This window comes from Grus americana, chromosome 34, assembly GCF_028858705.1.
Source record: "Grus americana isolate bGruAme1 chromosome 34, bGruAme1.mat, whole genome shotgun sequence".
NCBI lineage: Eukaryota > Metazoa > Chordata > Aves > Gruiformes > Gruidae > Grus > Grus americana.
Genome location: NC_072885.1, coordinates 277211 through 292914, shown reverse-complemented (window position 1 = coordinate 292914; position 15704 = coordinate 277211). Strand labels below are relative to the sequence as shown.

The 15704-nt window shown below is 65.8% G+C and overlaps 3 protein-coding genes across 7 annotated transcripts; 2 read left to right on the top strand and 1 right to left on the bottom strand.

The window, feature by feature from the left end:
• The first annotated feature begins 806 nt into the window (after positions 1 to 806).
• HNRNPUL1 (heterogeneous nuclear ribonucleoprotein U like 1) lies at positions 807 to 7441 on the top strand. Of its 3 annotated transcripts, none has more exons than XM_054808200.1 (15): positions 808 to 1071; positions 2204 to 2338; positions 2421 to 2880; positions 2965 to 3038; positions 3149 to 3288; positions 3407 to 3506; positions 3606 to 3718; positions 3796 to 4062; positions 4162 to 4284; positions 4359 to 4487; positions 4572 to 4740; positions 4906 to 5217; positions 5306 to 5517; positions 5616 to 5750; positions 6826 to 7428. In XM_054808200.1, the coding sequence occupies exons 1-15, from the start codon at positions 822 to 824 to the stop codon at positions 6937 to 6939; spliced, it is 2733 nt and encodes a 910-aa protein (XP_054664175.1). In that variant the 5' UTR covers positions 808 to 821; the 3' UTR covers positions 6940 to 7428. The 3 variants fall into 3 exon arrangements, with proteins under 3 accessions (XP_054664173.1, XP_054664175.1, XP_054664174.1); XM_054808199.1 differs by having other exon boundaries at positions 4877 to 5217; XM_054808198.1 differs by having other exon boundaries at positions 807 to 1071; positions 4572 to 5217; positions 6826 to 7441.
• Positions 7442 to 7594: 153 nt separating this feature from the next.
• CCDC97 (coiled-coil domain containing 97) lies at positions 7595 to 10961 on the top strand. 3 transcript variants are annotated; one of them, XM_054808230.1, is made up of 5 exons: positions 7595 to 7648; positions 8424 to 8930; positions 9563 to 9799; positions 9918 to 10047; positions 10143 to 10961. In XM_054808230.1, the coding sequence occupies exons 2-5, from the start codon at positions 8489 to 8491 to the stop codon at positions 10249 to 10251; spliced, it is 918 nt and encodes a 305-aa protein (XP_054664205.1). In that variant the 5' UTR covers positions 7595 to 7648; positions 8424 to 8488; the 3' UTR covers positions 10252 to 10961. The 3 variants fall into 3 exon arrangements, with proteins under 3 accessions (XP_054664205.1, XP_054664204.1, XP_054664203.1); XM_054808229.1 differs by having other exon boundaries at positions 10147 to 10704; XM_054808228.1 differs by lacking the exon at positions 7595 to 7648 and having other exon boundaries at positions 8109 to 8930; positions 10147 to 10704.
• A 97-nt stretch (positions 10962 to 11058) lies between these two features.
• On the bottom strand, positions 11059 to 15664 carry TGFB1 (transforming growth factor beta 1). The gene is made up of 7 exons (XM_054808131.1): positions 15207 to 15664; positions 14411 to 14586; positions 13601 to 13718; positions 13412 to 13498; positions 13173 to 13323; positions 12213 to 12366; positions 11059 to 11258 (listed from the first exon to the last, which is right to left on the bottom strand). The coding sequence occupies exons 1-7, from the start codon at positions 15517 to 15519 to the stop codon at positions 11100 to 11102; spliced, it is 1158 nt and encodes a 385-aa protein (XP_054664106.1). The 5' UTR covers positions 15520 to 15664; the 3' UTR covers positions 11059 to 11099.
• Positions 15665 to 15704: the final 40 nt, after the last annotated feature.

Genomic DNA, 15704 nt, shown 5'->3' with positions numbered 1-15704 from the left:
CCCCGGGGGGGCCCCCATGCCCCCCCCCCCCCCATAAAGCCCCTTGTCCCGCATCCGCCTCGGCTGATTTTGGGGGGGGGGGGGGGGGGGCAAGGGGGCGGGGCTTGGGGTTCGGCCTGAGCTCGGTCCGCAAAGCGCCCGGGTTTCGGCCAATAGGAGTGCTGCGCTATTCTCCCGCCAGCCAATAAGAGGCCGGCTTTCGTTGCTAGGCAGCGCGCGGGGGGCGGTAGCACGCGTAGACGCCGCCGGGCTTCCGCCAATGGAGCCGCGCCCGCCCCAGCCCGCCCGTGGCTCCGCCAATGGGAAGTGGTAGCACAGCCTCGGGCCCGCCCCCCCGGCGGCCAATGAGGGCTCCGCTCGGCTCTCCCCGCCCTCCGTGCGAGAGCAGCCAGTGGGAAGTGAGAGCTATCCTCGCGGGCCCGCCTTCGCCTTGACAGGCAGGGAAGCCGGCCAATAGAAGTGCAGGGTGGGCGCCGCGCCGCTCTCATCGCTATTGGACAGAAGGCCGCGTGCGCCCGCCCTCTCGCCGTATCAATGAAGTCGGCTCCCGAGGGCTGGCCCCAGCGGCGCGGAGGGAGGAGACAAGTCCCCTTCCGTCCAATGAAGGGCCGCGTTACAGCGTCACTCCCACTCTCTCCCAATGAGCGCCCGCTTTGCAAAGCGGGACTGAGCGGGAGCTGGGCGAGAGAGGTGGAGCCGGCTCGGAGGGGCGGGGAAAGCGCGTAGCCCAATGTAAATGCGCGTTACAGGCGGCGGCGCGGCGAAGGACCAATGGCGGCGCGTTTTGCAGAGCGGCGCGGGCCGGGGAGGGGAGGAGGGCGATGGCGGCCATTTTGAGCCGGGCCCGTCGGTGGCGCCTCGATGGCCGGGCGGCGGCGGCGCTGAGCGGCGGGGCCATGGACGTGCGGCGGCTGCGGGTCAACGAGCTGAAGGAGGAGCTGGGCCGCCGCGGTCTGGATACCCGCGGTCTCAAGGCTGAGCTGGCTGAACGGCTACAGGCGGCGCTGGAGGCGGAGGAGGCCCGGCGGGGGCCCGGCGCGGCCGGTGGGGACCAGGCCCCCGACGGACACTGTAAGGGACGCGGGATGACCGGGACTCCGCGCTGAGGGACGGATCGGGTCGGGCCCCTCTCCCCCTCGGGTGGCCTCCGGCGGGGCCCAGTTCGCCCCCTCCTCCAGGGGCCCGGTCCCCCCTTCCCTGAGGGAACGGACTCCCCGGTCCCCCCTTCCCTGAGGGGCCCTGGACACCCCAGTCCCCCCGGGTCCCCCGTTCCCTGACGCCAGTCCCTCCTTTCCCTCAGGGATCCGGTCTCCTCAGTCCCCCCCGCCTTCCCTGAGGGTCCCTCCATTCCTCAAGGACCTGAACCCCACATTCCCTCAGAGGCCCGGCCATTCAATCCCCTAATTCTTTCAGGTGGGGTCCCCCTGCTTCCCCCTCCCTGAGGGGATCTGTCCCCCCCAGTTTTTCTCGGGGTACCTCCCCCTTCTCCCCTCTTCCAACAGGAACCTGCGCCCCTTCTGCCATCTGGGTCCCTCCGGGGACCCCACTTGTCTCCCCCCACACTTTGGGCACCCCTGACAGCGGCTTCACTTCCCTGAAGGCTGCTGGGGCCAAGCAGGGCCCCCCCCCCATCAATGCTGGGGTCCCCCCCATCAATGCCGGACCCTCCCCCCCCATCAGTGCCGGGCCAGCATCGTGTGTGTGTGTGTCCCCCAACTCTGATCTGGGGGTGCTCAGTGAGGAGCTGACCCCGGGGAGGGGGGGTGTTCGCATCCACTGGATGGGCTGTCACCCGCAGAGCGGTGCCGGGACCTCGAGGCTGGGGGCTTTGCTGCGGGGCAGGGGGTATGGAGCTGGTGGAGGGGGGGGGCCGGCGTATCCCCCCCACCGTCCCCCAGGGAGCAGCTCTCTGCCGTCGCCGTTCCTGTGCCGGCGGCTGTTCCCCCTCGCGCCGCTCTCGCCGACTGCTTTAATTTAAAAAACGAATCCTTCTGCCGCAGGTGACCGTCGGGGCGCGGACTCACCGGGGGATCCCCTCGGTGAATTCGGGGCGAGCGCGACAGCGGATCCCTCATCCCCGCGGGGTTGCTGACGCCCGCCGAGTCCCCCCCTCGCGCCCCATCTGTCCTCTTTTCTGACTAAACCGGTAACGTTTGACTTATTTCCCGCTTTTTTTTTTTTTTGTTCTTCCCCCTCTCCGAAGATGGCATCGACAACAACAGCCACGCCAGCGAGCCCCAGGGCTACCAGCCCTACGATCACGGTGGCCTCAAGCCGGACGCTGAGCCCGGCTACGAGAGGAGACCGTTGGACCAAGAGCACCCCGTCCTGCACCAAGGTAGGGGAAGGAACCGGCGGCACCGCGGCCGTGCCGGTTTGGATCTTGCCGTTTACCGTCCCGCTCGTTGTTTCACCCGCAGAGATGAAGCTGCCGGAACCGAAACCTGAAGACCCCCCTGCTCCCTCTTACACTGTACCCCCTCCCAACTACAGCGCTCCTGCTCCCCCCTACAACATCCCTCCGCCCCCCACCTACAATGCACCCCCGGCCGGTTACGGCGCGCCGCCGACCGGCTACACCGCCCCGGCATACAGCGCGCCGCCGGCCGGCTACAGCGCCCCGGCTCCGGGTTACAGCGCTCCCCCCTCCGCCTACAGCACTCCTCCCGCCTACAGCACCCCCCCACCCACCTACAGCACCCCTCCCGCCTACGGCACCCCCCCACCCACCTACAGCGCCCCGGTTCCCCCCACCTACAACGCTCCCCCGGGCGGTTACAGCGCGCCGGATCCCGCGCAACCCCGGCCGCCGCAGCCCCTTAAGCGACCGTACGAGGAGCAGCGCGGCCGGGGTTACTACGAACACCGCGAGGACAAGAGGTGAGCGTACCCCGAAGCCTGCTGCGCTGAAATTGGGTTGCCCCCCCCTCGCGCCGCGCTGAGCCCTCCCCGTCTCTTCTCCAGGGGCCGCTCGCCGCAACCGCCCGCCGAGGACGAGGAGGAAGATTTCGACGACACGCTGGTGGCCGTCGATACTTGTGAGTAGCCCGAAAGCGGCGGCGGGGGGGCAGCGAGGAGAACGCACACTCCCCCCTCGTTAGTTTTGGGGGATCACCAACCTTTTTTCCTCCTTCTCCTCCGCTTTTAGACAACTGCGACCTGCACTTCAAGGTGGCGCGGGACCGGTACAGCGGTTACCCCCTCACCATCGAGGGTTTCGCCTACCTCTGGTCGGGCGCCCGCGCCACCTACGGCGCGCGGCAGGGCCGCGTCTGCTACGAGATGAAGGTGAGCGACGCGCGGTGCCGCCGGCTCCCGGCATCCTCGCCGTTGTTTCCGACCTCCCCGCTGCCTCCTTTTATTTTTTTTTTTTTTTGTGTGTGTGTGTGTGTGTGTGTGTGTGTAGGTTAACGAGGAAATCTCCGTTAAACATCTGCCTTCCACGGAGCCGGATCCCCACGTGGTGCGGGTGGGCTGGTCGTTGGATTCCTGCAGCACCCAGCTGGGTAAGGGGGTGCAGCCTGCCGCCCACGCCGCGGTTTTGGGGGCTCCCCCCGCCCTCTACCCGAGTGCAGCCCGGCTGTTCTGTGTCCCCCCCCCTCAAGGTGAGGAACCGTTCTCCTACGGCTACGGCGGCACCGGCAAGAAGTCGACCAACTGCAAATTCGAAAACTACGGCGAAACCTTTGCCGAAAACGACGTCATCGCCTGTTTGGTGGTGAGTTCCCCCTACGCGGCCGCCCGTCGGCGCGTGGCTTCCCCCCCCCGAGGTTCTCACCACCGTCCCCGCCGCAGGATTTTGAGTGCGGCGAGGAGGTGGAGATGTCCTTCATGAAGAACGGCAAATGGTTGGGGGTGGCTTACCGGGTACGGAAGGAGCTGCTGGGCGGCCGGGCCCTCTTCCCCCACGTCCTGGTGAAAAACTGCGCCATCGAATTCAACTTCGGGCAACGAGAAGACACCTACTTCTCCGTCCCGCCCGGTTTCACCTTCATCCAACACCTACCCGTAGCCGAACGCGTCCGCGGCACCCTCGGCCCCAAGAGCAAAGCCGAGTGCGAGGTGCGGGGGCTGCCGAAATCGGGGAGGGGGGGGGGCAGCGGCGGCCGTGCGTGGAACCGCGGTTACGCCGTCTCCTCCTCCTCCTCCTCCTCCTCCCAGATCCTGATGATGGTGGGGTTACCCGCCGCCGGGAAGACGACGTGGGCCGTGAAACACGCGGCCGCCAACCCCTCCAAGAAGTACAACATCCTGGGAACCAACGCCATCATGGATAAAATGAGGGTGAGGCGGCGCCCGCGCGGCGTCACCGCGGACGCCGGGGCCCCTGAATGGCGTCACCGTCTCCTCTTCCTCAGGTGATGGGCCTTCGTCGCCAGCGCAATTACGCCGGCCGTTGGGACGTCCTCATCCAGCAAGCGACGCAGTGCCTCAACCGCCTCATCCAGATCGCCGCCCGCAAGAAACGCAACTACATCCTCGACCAGGTACCGGCATCGTGAGGCGGCCGGGACCGTCCCTTGGCGCCGAAACCCCGGCGAAGCCCGTTTTCCGCCCGTTTCCTTCGACAGACCAACGTCTATGGCTCGGCGCAGCGCCGAAAAATGCGTCCGTTCGAGGGTTTCCAACGCAAAGCCATCGTCATCTGTCCCACCGACCAGGATCTGAGGGATCGCACCGTCAAACGAACCGACGAGGAGGGAAAAGACGTCCCGGATCACGCCGTGCTGGAGATGAAAGGTGGGATCGCCCCCGCCAGGGTCGGGAGGAGGAAGGGGGGTTGTTCGGTTTGGGGTTGGTTTATTTTGGGGGGTGGGGGGGTGGGTTTGTTTGGGGGTTTTGTTTTGTTTTGTTTTTTCTGTTGTTTTTTTTTTAGCGTTTTCACCCGTTTTGACGACGGCGCAGCTAATTTTACGCTGCCGGAGGCGGGAGAATTCCTGGACGCGGTGTTGTACGTGGAGCTGCAGCGGGAAGAGGCGGAGGCGCTGGTCCGGCAGTACAACGAGGAAGGGAGAAACGCCGCGCCCCCGCCCGAAAAACGTTTCGACGCCGCCGGCGGCGGTGCCGGCGCCGGCGGACGCCCCCCGGCTTTTCGCGGTCGCGGTTTCCAACGCTTCGAAGGTCGCGGGGGGGCCGCCGCGCCCACCGCCAGGGGCAATTTCCAGAACCGCGGCGGCTTCCGCGGTGGCGGGGGCGGCAACGGCGGCACCGGCACAGGTAGGGCTTCCCCTCACCCCAAAATCCCCCCCCGGCCCCGTGCCATTTTTTGGGGGGTCCCGCCTCTTACTTTACCCCCCTCCCGTAGGATTTAACCGCGGTGGTTACGCCCCCAACCGCTGGGGTACCAACAACCGCGACTCCTCCGCCGCCAACAACCGCGGCGGTTACAACCGTAACTCACAACCCACCGGCGGCTACAGCCCGGCTCGTGGCGGCGGCGGCAACGCCGGTTACAAAACCGGCGCCGGTAACCCCCAAACCGGCACGGCCCCCCCAAATTACGGCCAGAGCCAACAGGTAACACACGCCCCCCCCCCCACCTTTTTGGGTGCCCCCCACCCAGCACCCTCGCGCCCCCGGTTTAACCGCGCACCCCCCCTTTTCCCCCGCACCAGGGTGGTTACGGCCAGGGCAGCTACACCCCCACCGGTTACGGCTACGGCGGCTACGGCGGCTACGGGCAGAGCTACCCCCAGCCCCCCCCGGCAGGCGGGCAGAGCTACGGGCAGAGCTACGGGCAGTACCAGCAGGTGAGGGGTTTTGGGGGGAAAAATGCCGGTTTTGGGAGCGGGAGGAAAAAGGTTGATTTTTTTTTTTTTTTTTTGGAGGTGGGGAAAGGGGGAATTGCTGGTTTTGGGAGGGCGGGGGTAGAGTTTGGGGGGGAAAATGGTAATTTTGGGGAGGAGGGGGGTGGGATTTTGGGGCGATAGCTCGGGTTTTGGGAGGATGGGGGTGGGGTTTTGGGGGGGGAAAGGGTAATTTTGGGAGGAAAAGCCGTTTTTTGAGAAAGTAGGGATGGGATTTGGGCGTGAAACACCCGTTTTTGGGAGGGAGGGTGTGGGGTTTTGGGGCGATTGTCCCATTTTTGGGAGGATGGGGTTTGGGGAAGAAAATGCTGATTTTAAGAGGAAAAGCCCTTTTTGGGAGATTAGGGAGGGGGTTTTGGGGTGAAACACCCGTTTTTTGGGAGGACGGGGGTGGCATTGTGGGAGGAAAATGCCAGTTTTGGGTGGAAACCCCCTTTTTGGGAAGGATGGAGATGGGGTTTTGGGGTGAAACTCTATTTTTAGGAGGACACGGATTGGGTTTTGGGAGGAAAATGCCAATTTTGGGAGGAAGGGGATGGGATTTTAGGAGGAAAATGCCAATTTTGGGGAGGGAGAGGGGGAGTTTAGGGTGAAACCCAGTTTTGGGAGGAAGGGGATGGGGTTTTGGGGCAAAACTCCTATTTTTTGGGAGGACGTGGATGGGATTTTGGGAGAAAAAATGCCAATTTTGGGGGAGGAAGGGGATAGCTTTTGGGGCAAAACTCTTACTTTTGGGAGGAAGGGGATGAGTTTTGGGGTGAAACTCCTATTTCTGGGAGGAAGGGGGTGGGCTTTGGGGTAAAACCCCCAAATTTTGGGAGGATGCAGATGGCATTTGAGGAGGAAAAACGCCGTTTTGGGGGAGGAAACCCCCCCTTTTTGGGAGGAAACCCCCCTTTTTGGGAGGAAAATCCCTTTGTGGGAAGATGGGGGTGGGATTTTGGGGTAGAAAACCCCTTTTTTTTTTGTCTGGGGAGGGTGATGTGGGGGTGTTGACCCCCCCTCTCCCCCCTCCCAGTATGCCCAGCAGTGGAACCAGTACTACCAGCACCAGGGCCCCTGGCCCCCCTACTACAGCACCTACGACTACAGCGGCTACGGCAGCTCCCAGGGGGGTGCCAGCACCCAGTGACCCCCCCCGTCCCCATCCCCCCCCAAAACCATCCGGGTTTGGTTTTTTATTATTTTGGGGTTTTGTTGGTTGGTTGGTTGGTTTTTTCTCCTCCATCTGTTAAAAAAAAAAAAAGATTATTTTTAACCTCAAAAGAGACTCGGATGATCAGACCCACCCCCCACCCCTCCCTTTTTTGGGGCCCCGTTTCCCTTTTTTGGGGCCGCATCTCCCTTTTTTGTGCCGTTCCCCCCTCCCCTTTTCCTTATTTTCACCCGTTTTCACCCATTTTCGGTGCCTCCCGTTGGGCCCATTTGGCCCCCCTCCTTCCGCCCCCCCCCCCCCCTTCCAGGTTGGGGAATGGCCGTTTTACAGGAATTTTACGCTGCTTTTTTCTTTTTTTTTTTCTTTTTTTTTTTCCCCCCATTTTTGGGGTTTTTTGGGGTTTTGGGCCCCAAGTTTTTACCACCCCCTCCAGGGGAGGAAGACAAAAAAAACCAACAAAACAATAAAAAAAAAAAAAGAAAACATCCCAAACAGGCCGTTCGATTGCCCCGTCATTTTGGGGTGAATTTAGGGCTTTTTGGGTGCGACCTTTGACCCCCGTGGGGAGGGAAGGGGGGGGAACCGAAACGCCCCGGAACCTTCGGTGCGTGGTGGGGGGGAGGGTGGGTGTGTCGCCTTTGCTGTTCCCGGAAGTGACGCAGCGGCGGGACGGAGGCGGCGGCGGGTGAGGCGCGGCGCGCGGGGCGGTGTCGCATTTAAACGGGGTCGGGTGGCGCCGCGCTGCGTCCGCCGGGGGGGGGGGGGCGGGGCGGGGCGGGGGGCTGAGGGGATTTTGGGGGGGGGAAGCCCCGCCATTCCTCCCCACCCGTCCCCTGAGGCCTGCGGGAGGCTCCCGGCCCTTTGTGTCTCGGTTCTTGGGGATTCGGGGTTCCCTCGGCTTCCCTGAGGGGTCCCCCCCTTTTCCTGGGGGGTTTGGGGTCCCCTGAGGGGGGTCCCCCCCGTTCTCTGAGGTGTTTGGGGCTCTCTGAGGGGTTCCCCCCCTTTTCCTGAGGGATCTGGGGTGTCCCCCCCTTTTCCCTGAGGTGTTTGGGGCTCTCTGAGGGGTTCCCCCCCTTTTCCTGAGGGATCTGGGGTGTCCCCCCCCTTTTCCTGAGGGATTTGGGGTGTGCCCCCCTTTCCCTGAGGCGTTTGGGGTTCCGAGGGGTGTCCCCCCCCTCTTCCCTGAGGCCTATGGAGTCCCATGAGGGGTCCCCCCCATTCTCTGAGGAGTTTGGGGTCCCCTAAGGGGTTCCCCCCCTTTTCCTGAGGGATCTGGGGTGTCCCCCCATTCCCTGAAAGATTTGGGGTCCCCCCTCTCCCCTTCCTTTCCCCCGGGCCCTTGGGGATCCTCCCTCTTTCTCGGGGTCCCCCCCTCTTTCTTGGGGTCCCCTCCCCTCATCCCTTTGGGGTTCCCCCTCCATGTCCCCAGGGTTTAACCGTGCCCCCCCCCTCGTCCCCAGGCAGCACCCACCAGCAGCCGAGGGGCACCCCAAAACCAGCACCCACCCACCCCCACACCGCCTCCATGGCAGTGGAGCCGGACCCCATGGCAGGGTGGGACCCCAAAAGCGAAGGGGACCCCAAAAATGAGGGGGACCCCACAGCGGTCGAGGGGGACCCCGTATCCCCAGAACGGGACCCCAAAACATTGAAGCGGGACCCCGTGTCCCCGAAGAGGGACTTGGCTGCGACGTCGGACCCCAAAATATCAAAGTGGGACCCCAAAATACCAAAGCGGCACCCTACGTCCCCAAAGCGGGACCCCAAAATATCCAAGAGGGACCCCACGTCCCCCGCGCGGGACCCCACGGCAGAGGGGGACCCCCTCTTCCTCGATGGTTTCACCGGGGTGCTGGGGACCGAACGCTGGCGCCCCGAAACCGGCCCCTCGGGGCGCCCCCGCCGCCCCCCCGCCCGCACCCGTCTCCGCAACCGCCGCTACGCCGCCCTGCGACAGCTCATCCAAGGTTTGGGGGGGTCCCTGGGGGGGGGGGGGTCCCCGATATCCTTATGGGATACCCAAGGTCCCCAAGGCAGGGGGGTTCCCCATTTCCCTATGGGATCCCCCCCAATTTCCCATCAGGTCCCTAAAATTCCCCCCCAGGATTTTCCCCAGGTCCTCACGAGGGCTCCGGGATTTGGGGGGGGGGGTTCCCCAGGTTCTTTTTTTGGGGGGTCCCCCTTAGTTTTCTGCAGGCTTTGGGGGGGGGGGTCCCCTGTGTCCTCCCTCAGGTTCCCTTTGGCTTTGGGGGGTCCCCCGTTTCCCCTTGGACTTTGGGGAGGATCATGTCCTTTTGGGAAATTCCTCTTGGGGGGGGTGGGATGTCCCCCATTTCCCCCTGGGGTTTCAGGGTCCCCCCATGGGATTTGGGGACACACACCCCCCCCCGGGGGTTTCAGGGTCCCCCTTATCCTTTCAGAGTGTTGTGTTCCCCCCCCCCAGCTTTTTTTTTTTGGGCTCCCACATTCCCCTTTGGATGGGGGGGGGGCTCCATTTCCCCTTTATTTTTTTATTTTGGGGGTGCCCCCCATTTCCTTTGGGGTTTCTGTGTGCCCCCCATTTTAATCTGCCCCCCCCCCCATCTCACCCCTCCCGCAGACGGCGAATACTTCAGCGAAGAGGAGATGCGAGCGCGGGAACCCCTCCTCTACCAGCACTACATCGGGCAGTATCGGGGGGTCGAGCCCCTCCCTGGGGATCCCCAGGGCACCCCCCATTTTTTGGGGAACCCCCCCGGTCCCCAATCGCTGACGAATTTGTTGCTGCGTTCGGTGGAGGAGGCGGCCGTACAGCAACGCCTGCGCCGCCAGCGGCTGCGGGACGGCGACAGCGGAGGTCAGTCGGGGTCCCCAGGGGTTTTGGGGGGGGGGGGGGGGTGTGGAAGTGTGGGGGTGGGGTTTGTTGGGTTTTTTTTGGGGGGGGGGGGGGGGTGACACCTCTGTGCCCCCCCCAGAGGAAGAGGAGGACGATGACGCGGACCCCTGGGTGCCCGACGCGGCCGAGCGGGCGATGCTGCGGGAGGAATTCACCAGCCGAATGTACCAGCGCTTCTTGGACGGGGAGGATGGGGACTTCGACTACAGGTGACACCCCCGGGAAGTTCGGGGGGGGGGGGGGGCCCCAAATTCCTAACACACACCCCCCCCACTGAGCCCCCCCCACGTCCTGTCCCCCCCAGCCAGGTGGATGAAAACCCCGACTTGGACAACCTGGACATCGTCTCCCGGGACGCCGAGGAGCGATATTTCGACGAGGAGGAGCCCAGCGATGCCCCCCAGCTTGAGTAGGGCCCCCCCAAAATGAGTAGGGCTCCCCCAAAATCAGTAGGGCCCCCCCCCAAACGAGTAGGGGCCCCCCCAAACCAAAAAACATCCCCCTCCCCGAGGCTGGGGGGGGGACGGGACACACAGGGCTCGGGGTGTTTTCCACAGGGAAGCCCCGGGGGGGGGTGTGGGGTGGGGGGGGGGGTACGTGACCACACCCCGCATTCGTCACGGCCGTGGGGGGCCCTGTGAGTCACCCCACAGTGTGTGTGTGTGGGGGGGGTGTCACCCCACGGCCCCCCCCCACCCTGGGCTGGGCTCCTGTGGTTTCCCATCTCCTGCCACCCCCCCAGAGCTGACTGCGGCTCACAGTGGGGGGGGGGGTCCCCAGGCAGCCAGGGCCCCCCCACGGCTCCAACCACAGCCCCACGCCCTGGGGATGTGTCACCGCGGGTGCCCCCCCCGCTTCATTTGGGGGGGGGGCTATTTCCTGGCCCCCCCCTCCCCCGGAAGAATATTTTTATCCCTTCCGCCCCCGCGGGGGCCGGACGCCGGCAGGATGGGGTTGGGGGGGGGGGGCACGGGGCGGGGGGGGCCCCTGTTGTTGTGTGTTGTGTATGCGCCCCCCCCCCCCCCCATTTCTGCCCCCCCCCCCGCTAAACAGAAAGCGGAAGCTGAGCCAAAATCCCCCAACAACAACAACAAAAACCCCCAAGAACCGGCTAAAAATTAAATAAGGGTTTTTTTTTTTTTTGGGGGGGGGTTGGTTTTGTGGGGTTTTTTTTGGCGTAGGCGCCGGGGGGGGGGGTGGGGGGGGGGGTGGTCAGGAGGTTTTGGGGGGGTGTTGTGGGGGTTTTTTTTTGGGGGGGGGGTCAGCTGCATTTGCAGGCGCGCACCACCATGTTGGAGAGCTGCTCCACGCGCGCCTTGCGCCCCACGTAGTAGACGATGGGCAGCGGCTCCAGGGTCTGGGGGACGCAGCACGGCGCCGCCGAGGCCCCCGGGTTGTGTTGGTTGTACAGCGCCAGCACCTGCACCCCCAAAAAAACACCCCCAAAAACACCCCCACGTCAAGGGGGGGCGGGGGGGGGGGCCCTGGAGACCCCGCTTGGGGGGGAGGGGGGGGGGGGTGATGGGGCTTGGGTGCCTCCCAGCCCACCCGTGGGTGTCCTCAGGGGTTCAAGTGGCTGAGGGACCCCCCCCCCAAGGGACCCCCCCATCTCCCCAAAGGGCCCCCCCCCCCAAGGGACCCCCCCATCTCCCCAAGGGGCCCCCCCATCCCTAAGGGAACCCCCCATCTGCAGGGGACCTCTCCCTCCCCAAGGGACCCAAGGTGACCCCCCCCCCCCATCCCTAAGGGACCCCCCTGTCCCTAAGGGACCCCCCCCAAGAGACCCAAGGTGCCCCCCTGTCCCTAAGGGACCCCCCTCTCCCCAAGGGACCCAGGGTGCCCCCCCCCCCAATCTCTAAGGTACCCCCCTGTCCCTAAGGGACCCCCCCCATCCCTAAGGTGCCCCCCTCATCTCTAAGGGACCCCTCTTGTCCTTAAGGTGCCCCCCCCATCCCTAAGGGACCCCCCCCATCCCTAAGAGCCCCCCCCATCCCTAAGAGCCCCCCCCAATCCCTAAGGTGCCCGTCCCTAAGGGACCCCCCCCCCCATCCCTAAGGTGCCCCCCCCGTCCCTAAGAGCCCCCCCATCCCTAAGGGACCCCTCTTGTCCTTAAGGTGCCCCCCCCGTCCCTAAGGGACCCCCCCGTCCCTAAGAGCCCCCCCATCTCTAAGGGACCCCTCTTGTCCTTAAGGTGCCCCCCCCGTCCCTAAGGGACCCCCCCCATCCCTAGGAACCCCCAGCACCCCCTTCCCCTCTCCCCTCTCCCCTCTGCCCCAGCACCCCCAGCCCCCCCATGCTGGGCTCCCGGCCCCCCCCGGCCCCCCCAGCCCCCCTGTGCAGGGCCCCCCCGTGCAGGGCCCCCCCGGCCCCCCACCTTGGTGTACTGGGTGTCTGCGCTCCAGATGTAGGGGCAGGGCCCCATGCAGAAGTTGGCCATGTAGCCCTTGGGCTCGTGGATCCACTTCCACTGCAGATCCTTCCGGAAATCGATGTACAGCGGCCGCACGCAGCAGTTCTTCTCCTCCGTCCTGGGGCGGGGGGCGGGAATGGGGGTTCAGGGGGGTCCCCAGCCCTCCCCGGGGGGTCCCCAGTGCTTCCTCCCGGGGGGGATTCAGGCGTCCCTGGGGGAAATCGGGGGTCCCTGGGGGTCCCAGCCCTCCCTTGGGGGGACACAGGGGTTCCCGAGGGTCCTCAATCTTTCCCGAGGGGGTCCCCAATCTTTCCCGAGGGGGTCCCAGCCCTCCCCGGGGGGGCACGCGGGGGTCCCCAACACTCCCCAGGGGGGGCCCAAGCATCTGAGTGGGGGGGACACCCAGCCATCCCCAGGGGAAATCGGGTGTCCCTGGGGGTCCCCAGTCTTCCCTGAGTGGGGAGACGTGGGTCCCTGGGGGTCCCCAATCCTCCCTGGGGGGACATGGGGGTCCCCAGTTTCCCCGGGGTGGACATGGGGGGTCCCTGGGTGTCTCCAGTCCTCCCTGGGGGGACACAGGGGTCCCTGCGGGCCCCCAATCTTTCCTGAGGGGGGACACAAGGGTTCCCTGGGGGTCCCCAACCCTCCCTGAGGGTAATCCAGGAGTCTGTGGGGGTCCCCAACCCTCCCTGGGGGTCCCCAGCTTCTAGCAGGGGGACACGAGGGTCCCTGGGGGTCCCCAACACTCCCCGGGGGGGGTGACCTGGTGTCCCTGGGGGTCCCCAGCCCTTTCTGGGGGGGGCCCTGGGGGTTCGCAACCCTCCCGGGGCTCCCTGAGGGACCCAAAAGTCGGGGTACAAGCCCCCCCCTCCCAGAGTGGGGGGGTCACGGCGGGGGGGACACGCCGGGGCGGGGGGTGCTGACCCGAAGCAGTAGTCGGTGTCGAGGGCTCGGCGCCGGCGGGAGCTGTGGAGTTCGTTGGCGCGGTCGGGGGGCAGCGACATGGCCAGGACGTACGGCACCCGCCGGTGCTTCTTGGCGATGCCCTGCATGTCCCCCCGCTGCTGCTCGAACCCTGCGGGGACAGGGGCTGGCACCGGGGGGGGGCGCACACAGAGGGACCCCCCCAAACCTGATCCCGAACGGGGAGGGGGGTGTCGTACCTTCGATGATGACGCGCATGTCGTTGGCGTCGCCGGCGCTCTGCTCGCAGGGACAGTGGACGCTCAGCTTGAACATGCCCAGGGGCTCTGCGGGATTTTGGGGGGGGGGGGGGGGTGAGAAGGGTCCGGGGGGGTCCCCTGGGTGGGGGGGACGCAAGGTGGGGGGGGGGGGGGCCACACCGCGCTCACCGCTGCTGCCGAGCCACTGGTGGACGACGTCGGTGACGTCAAACCAGAGCCATTCTTCGTCCATCGTCACCCGCACCGAGCGCCCGTGCAGGTACCGCCACGAGGCGTTGCCGTAGCCCTGCGGCACCCAGCGCCATGGGTGGGGGGCCCGGAGGGGGTGTCGTGTGTGTGTGTGTCCCCCCACGTCCCCAGGGTGCATCGGGGGGGGGTCCCCAAATCCGGGGGGGGGTCCCAAACCCCCCGCTGTGTCCCCAAACCCTCCACTTCGTCCCCAAACCCATCCTGGGTGTCCCCAAACCCCCTCTGTATCCCCAAACTTCCTATGATGTCCCCCAAACCACATCCTGGGGTCCCCAGTTCCCCCACTTTGTCCCCAAACCACATCCCGGGGTCCCCAAACCCCCCCCCATGATGTCCCTAAACCCCCCACTTCGTCCCTAAACCCCCCCCCACTTTGTCCCCAAACCCCATCCCGGGGGAGGTCCCCAAACCCCCCCCATGATGTCCCCAAACCCCCCACTTCATCCCCAAACCCCCCCGCTTTGTCCCCAAACCCCATCCCGGGGGAGGTCCCCAAACCCCCCCGTGATGTCCCCAAACCCCCCACTTCGTCCCCAAACCCCATCCCGGGGGAGGTCCCCAAACCCCCCGTGATGTCCCCAAACTGCATCCTGGGGTTCCCCAAACCCCCCCCCCACCATGTCGCCAAACCTGCCACCTCCACGGCCATTGCATCCCCAATCTCCCCCCATGTCCCCCATCCCTGTGCGTGTGTCCCCCCCCTCCTCGTCCCCGTGCCCCCCTCCCCACCTGGTAGAGCTCCAGGCGCTGCTCGATCTTCCCGTTCTCGTTCTTCGCCCGCTGCCGCAGCATCCGCAGCTCGGCCCGGTGCAGCAAAGCCTGGCGCCCGATCTCCGCCCGCACCCTCGACGCGTTGAAGATGAAGAAGATGCTGTGGCTCGTGGGACGCCAGTGCTCCAGCGGACCTGTGCGGGGATGGGGGGGGGGAAAAAACGGGACAACAGCGCCGTCACCTGACCCCGCCATGACCAGCCCCGCCTCCCCGCACCGTTCACTCTGGAGCGGAGTGATGGCTGCGGTGGTTTGGTCTGTTGGTTTTGGGGGTTTTTCCCCTCCCCCCTGCCCCCGAGCGGCCTGGACCCCGATTTCGGGAGGCAGCATGAGACGCCCCAAAGCTGCAGGTCAGCACCTCTCCCCCTCCCCCCCCAGAGGAACCTTGCTGTCCCCACCCCCCACCCCCCCCCCCCGGGGAGCTTCGGGCCCGGCCAGGCCTCCTCGAGCTCAACAAAGCTCCCTCAGAGCCGGGAATTACTCAGCAAACCACAACGTCCGGCACATCCCCGAGTGCCACCGCGGCCGGGAGGAGCTGCTGGGGGGGACCCAGCTGTCCGGATTGGGGGGGGGGGGGGCATGGAATGGGGACCCCATGGTGTCCAGATCTGGGGGGGGGTGGGGGGGTGGGGGATGGGGACACCCAGGCACCCGGACATCGCTCCCGAGCATCCCTCCCGCCTCCCTCCCGTGGGTGACCCGAGTTGTCCACGACCAGCCCCCCCACACACACCCCACGGGGGATCCCCTTCACCTTCTCCCAGTTGCTCCATGGGGAACCGATGAAGCTCTTTGGCGTAATATTCATCGGGATCGTCGGGCGGGCGCAGTCGCGCCCGTTGCCGCAGCAGTTCCCGGGTGCTGTTGTAAAGCGCCCGCACGTCTTCGGGTAGGGGCCGGGGGGGGGTTTCGGCGGGTGGGGGGGGTGCCGATAACCGGAGTTTACTCAGGATCTGGCCCCTCACCGCTTCGATGCGTTTCCTCCGCGCCGCCTCCAAATCCAACGAACGGCACGTGGAGAACGCCCGGGCCGCCCCCAGCAACGCCAACAGCACGGCCAGCTCCATCCCGCCACCGGCACCCGCTCCCACGCGGGACGCCCCAGTCCCACGCGAGACACCCCACTCGTGACAAACACCCCCCCCAAAAAAAAAAAAAATCCCCAAACCCAAAAATAAACCCCGCGCCGCCTTCTCGCTACCGGATCTCGCAACTTCCTTTTCCCCCCCTCCCTCCCTCCCTCCCTCCCCGC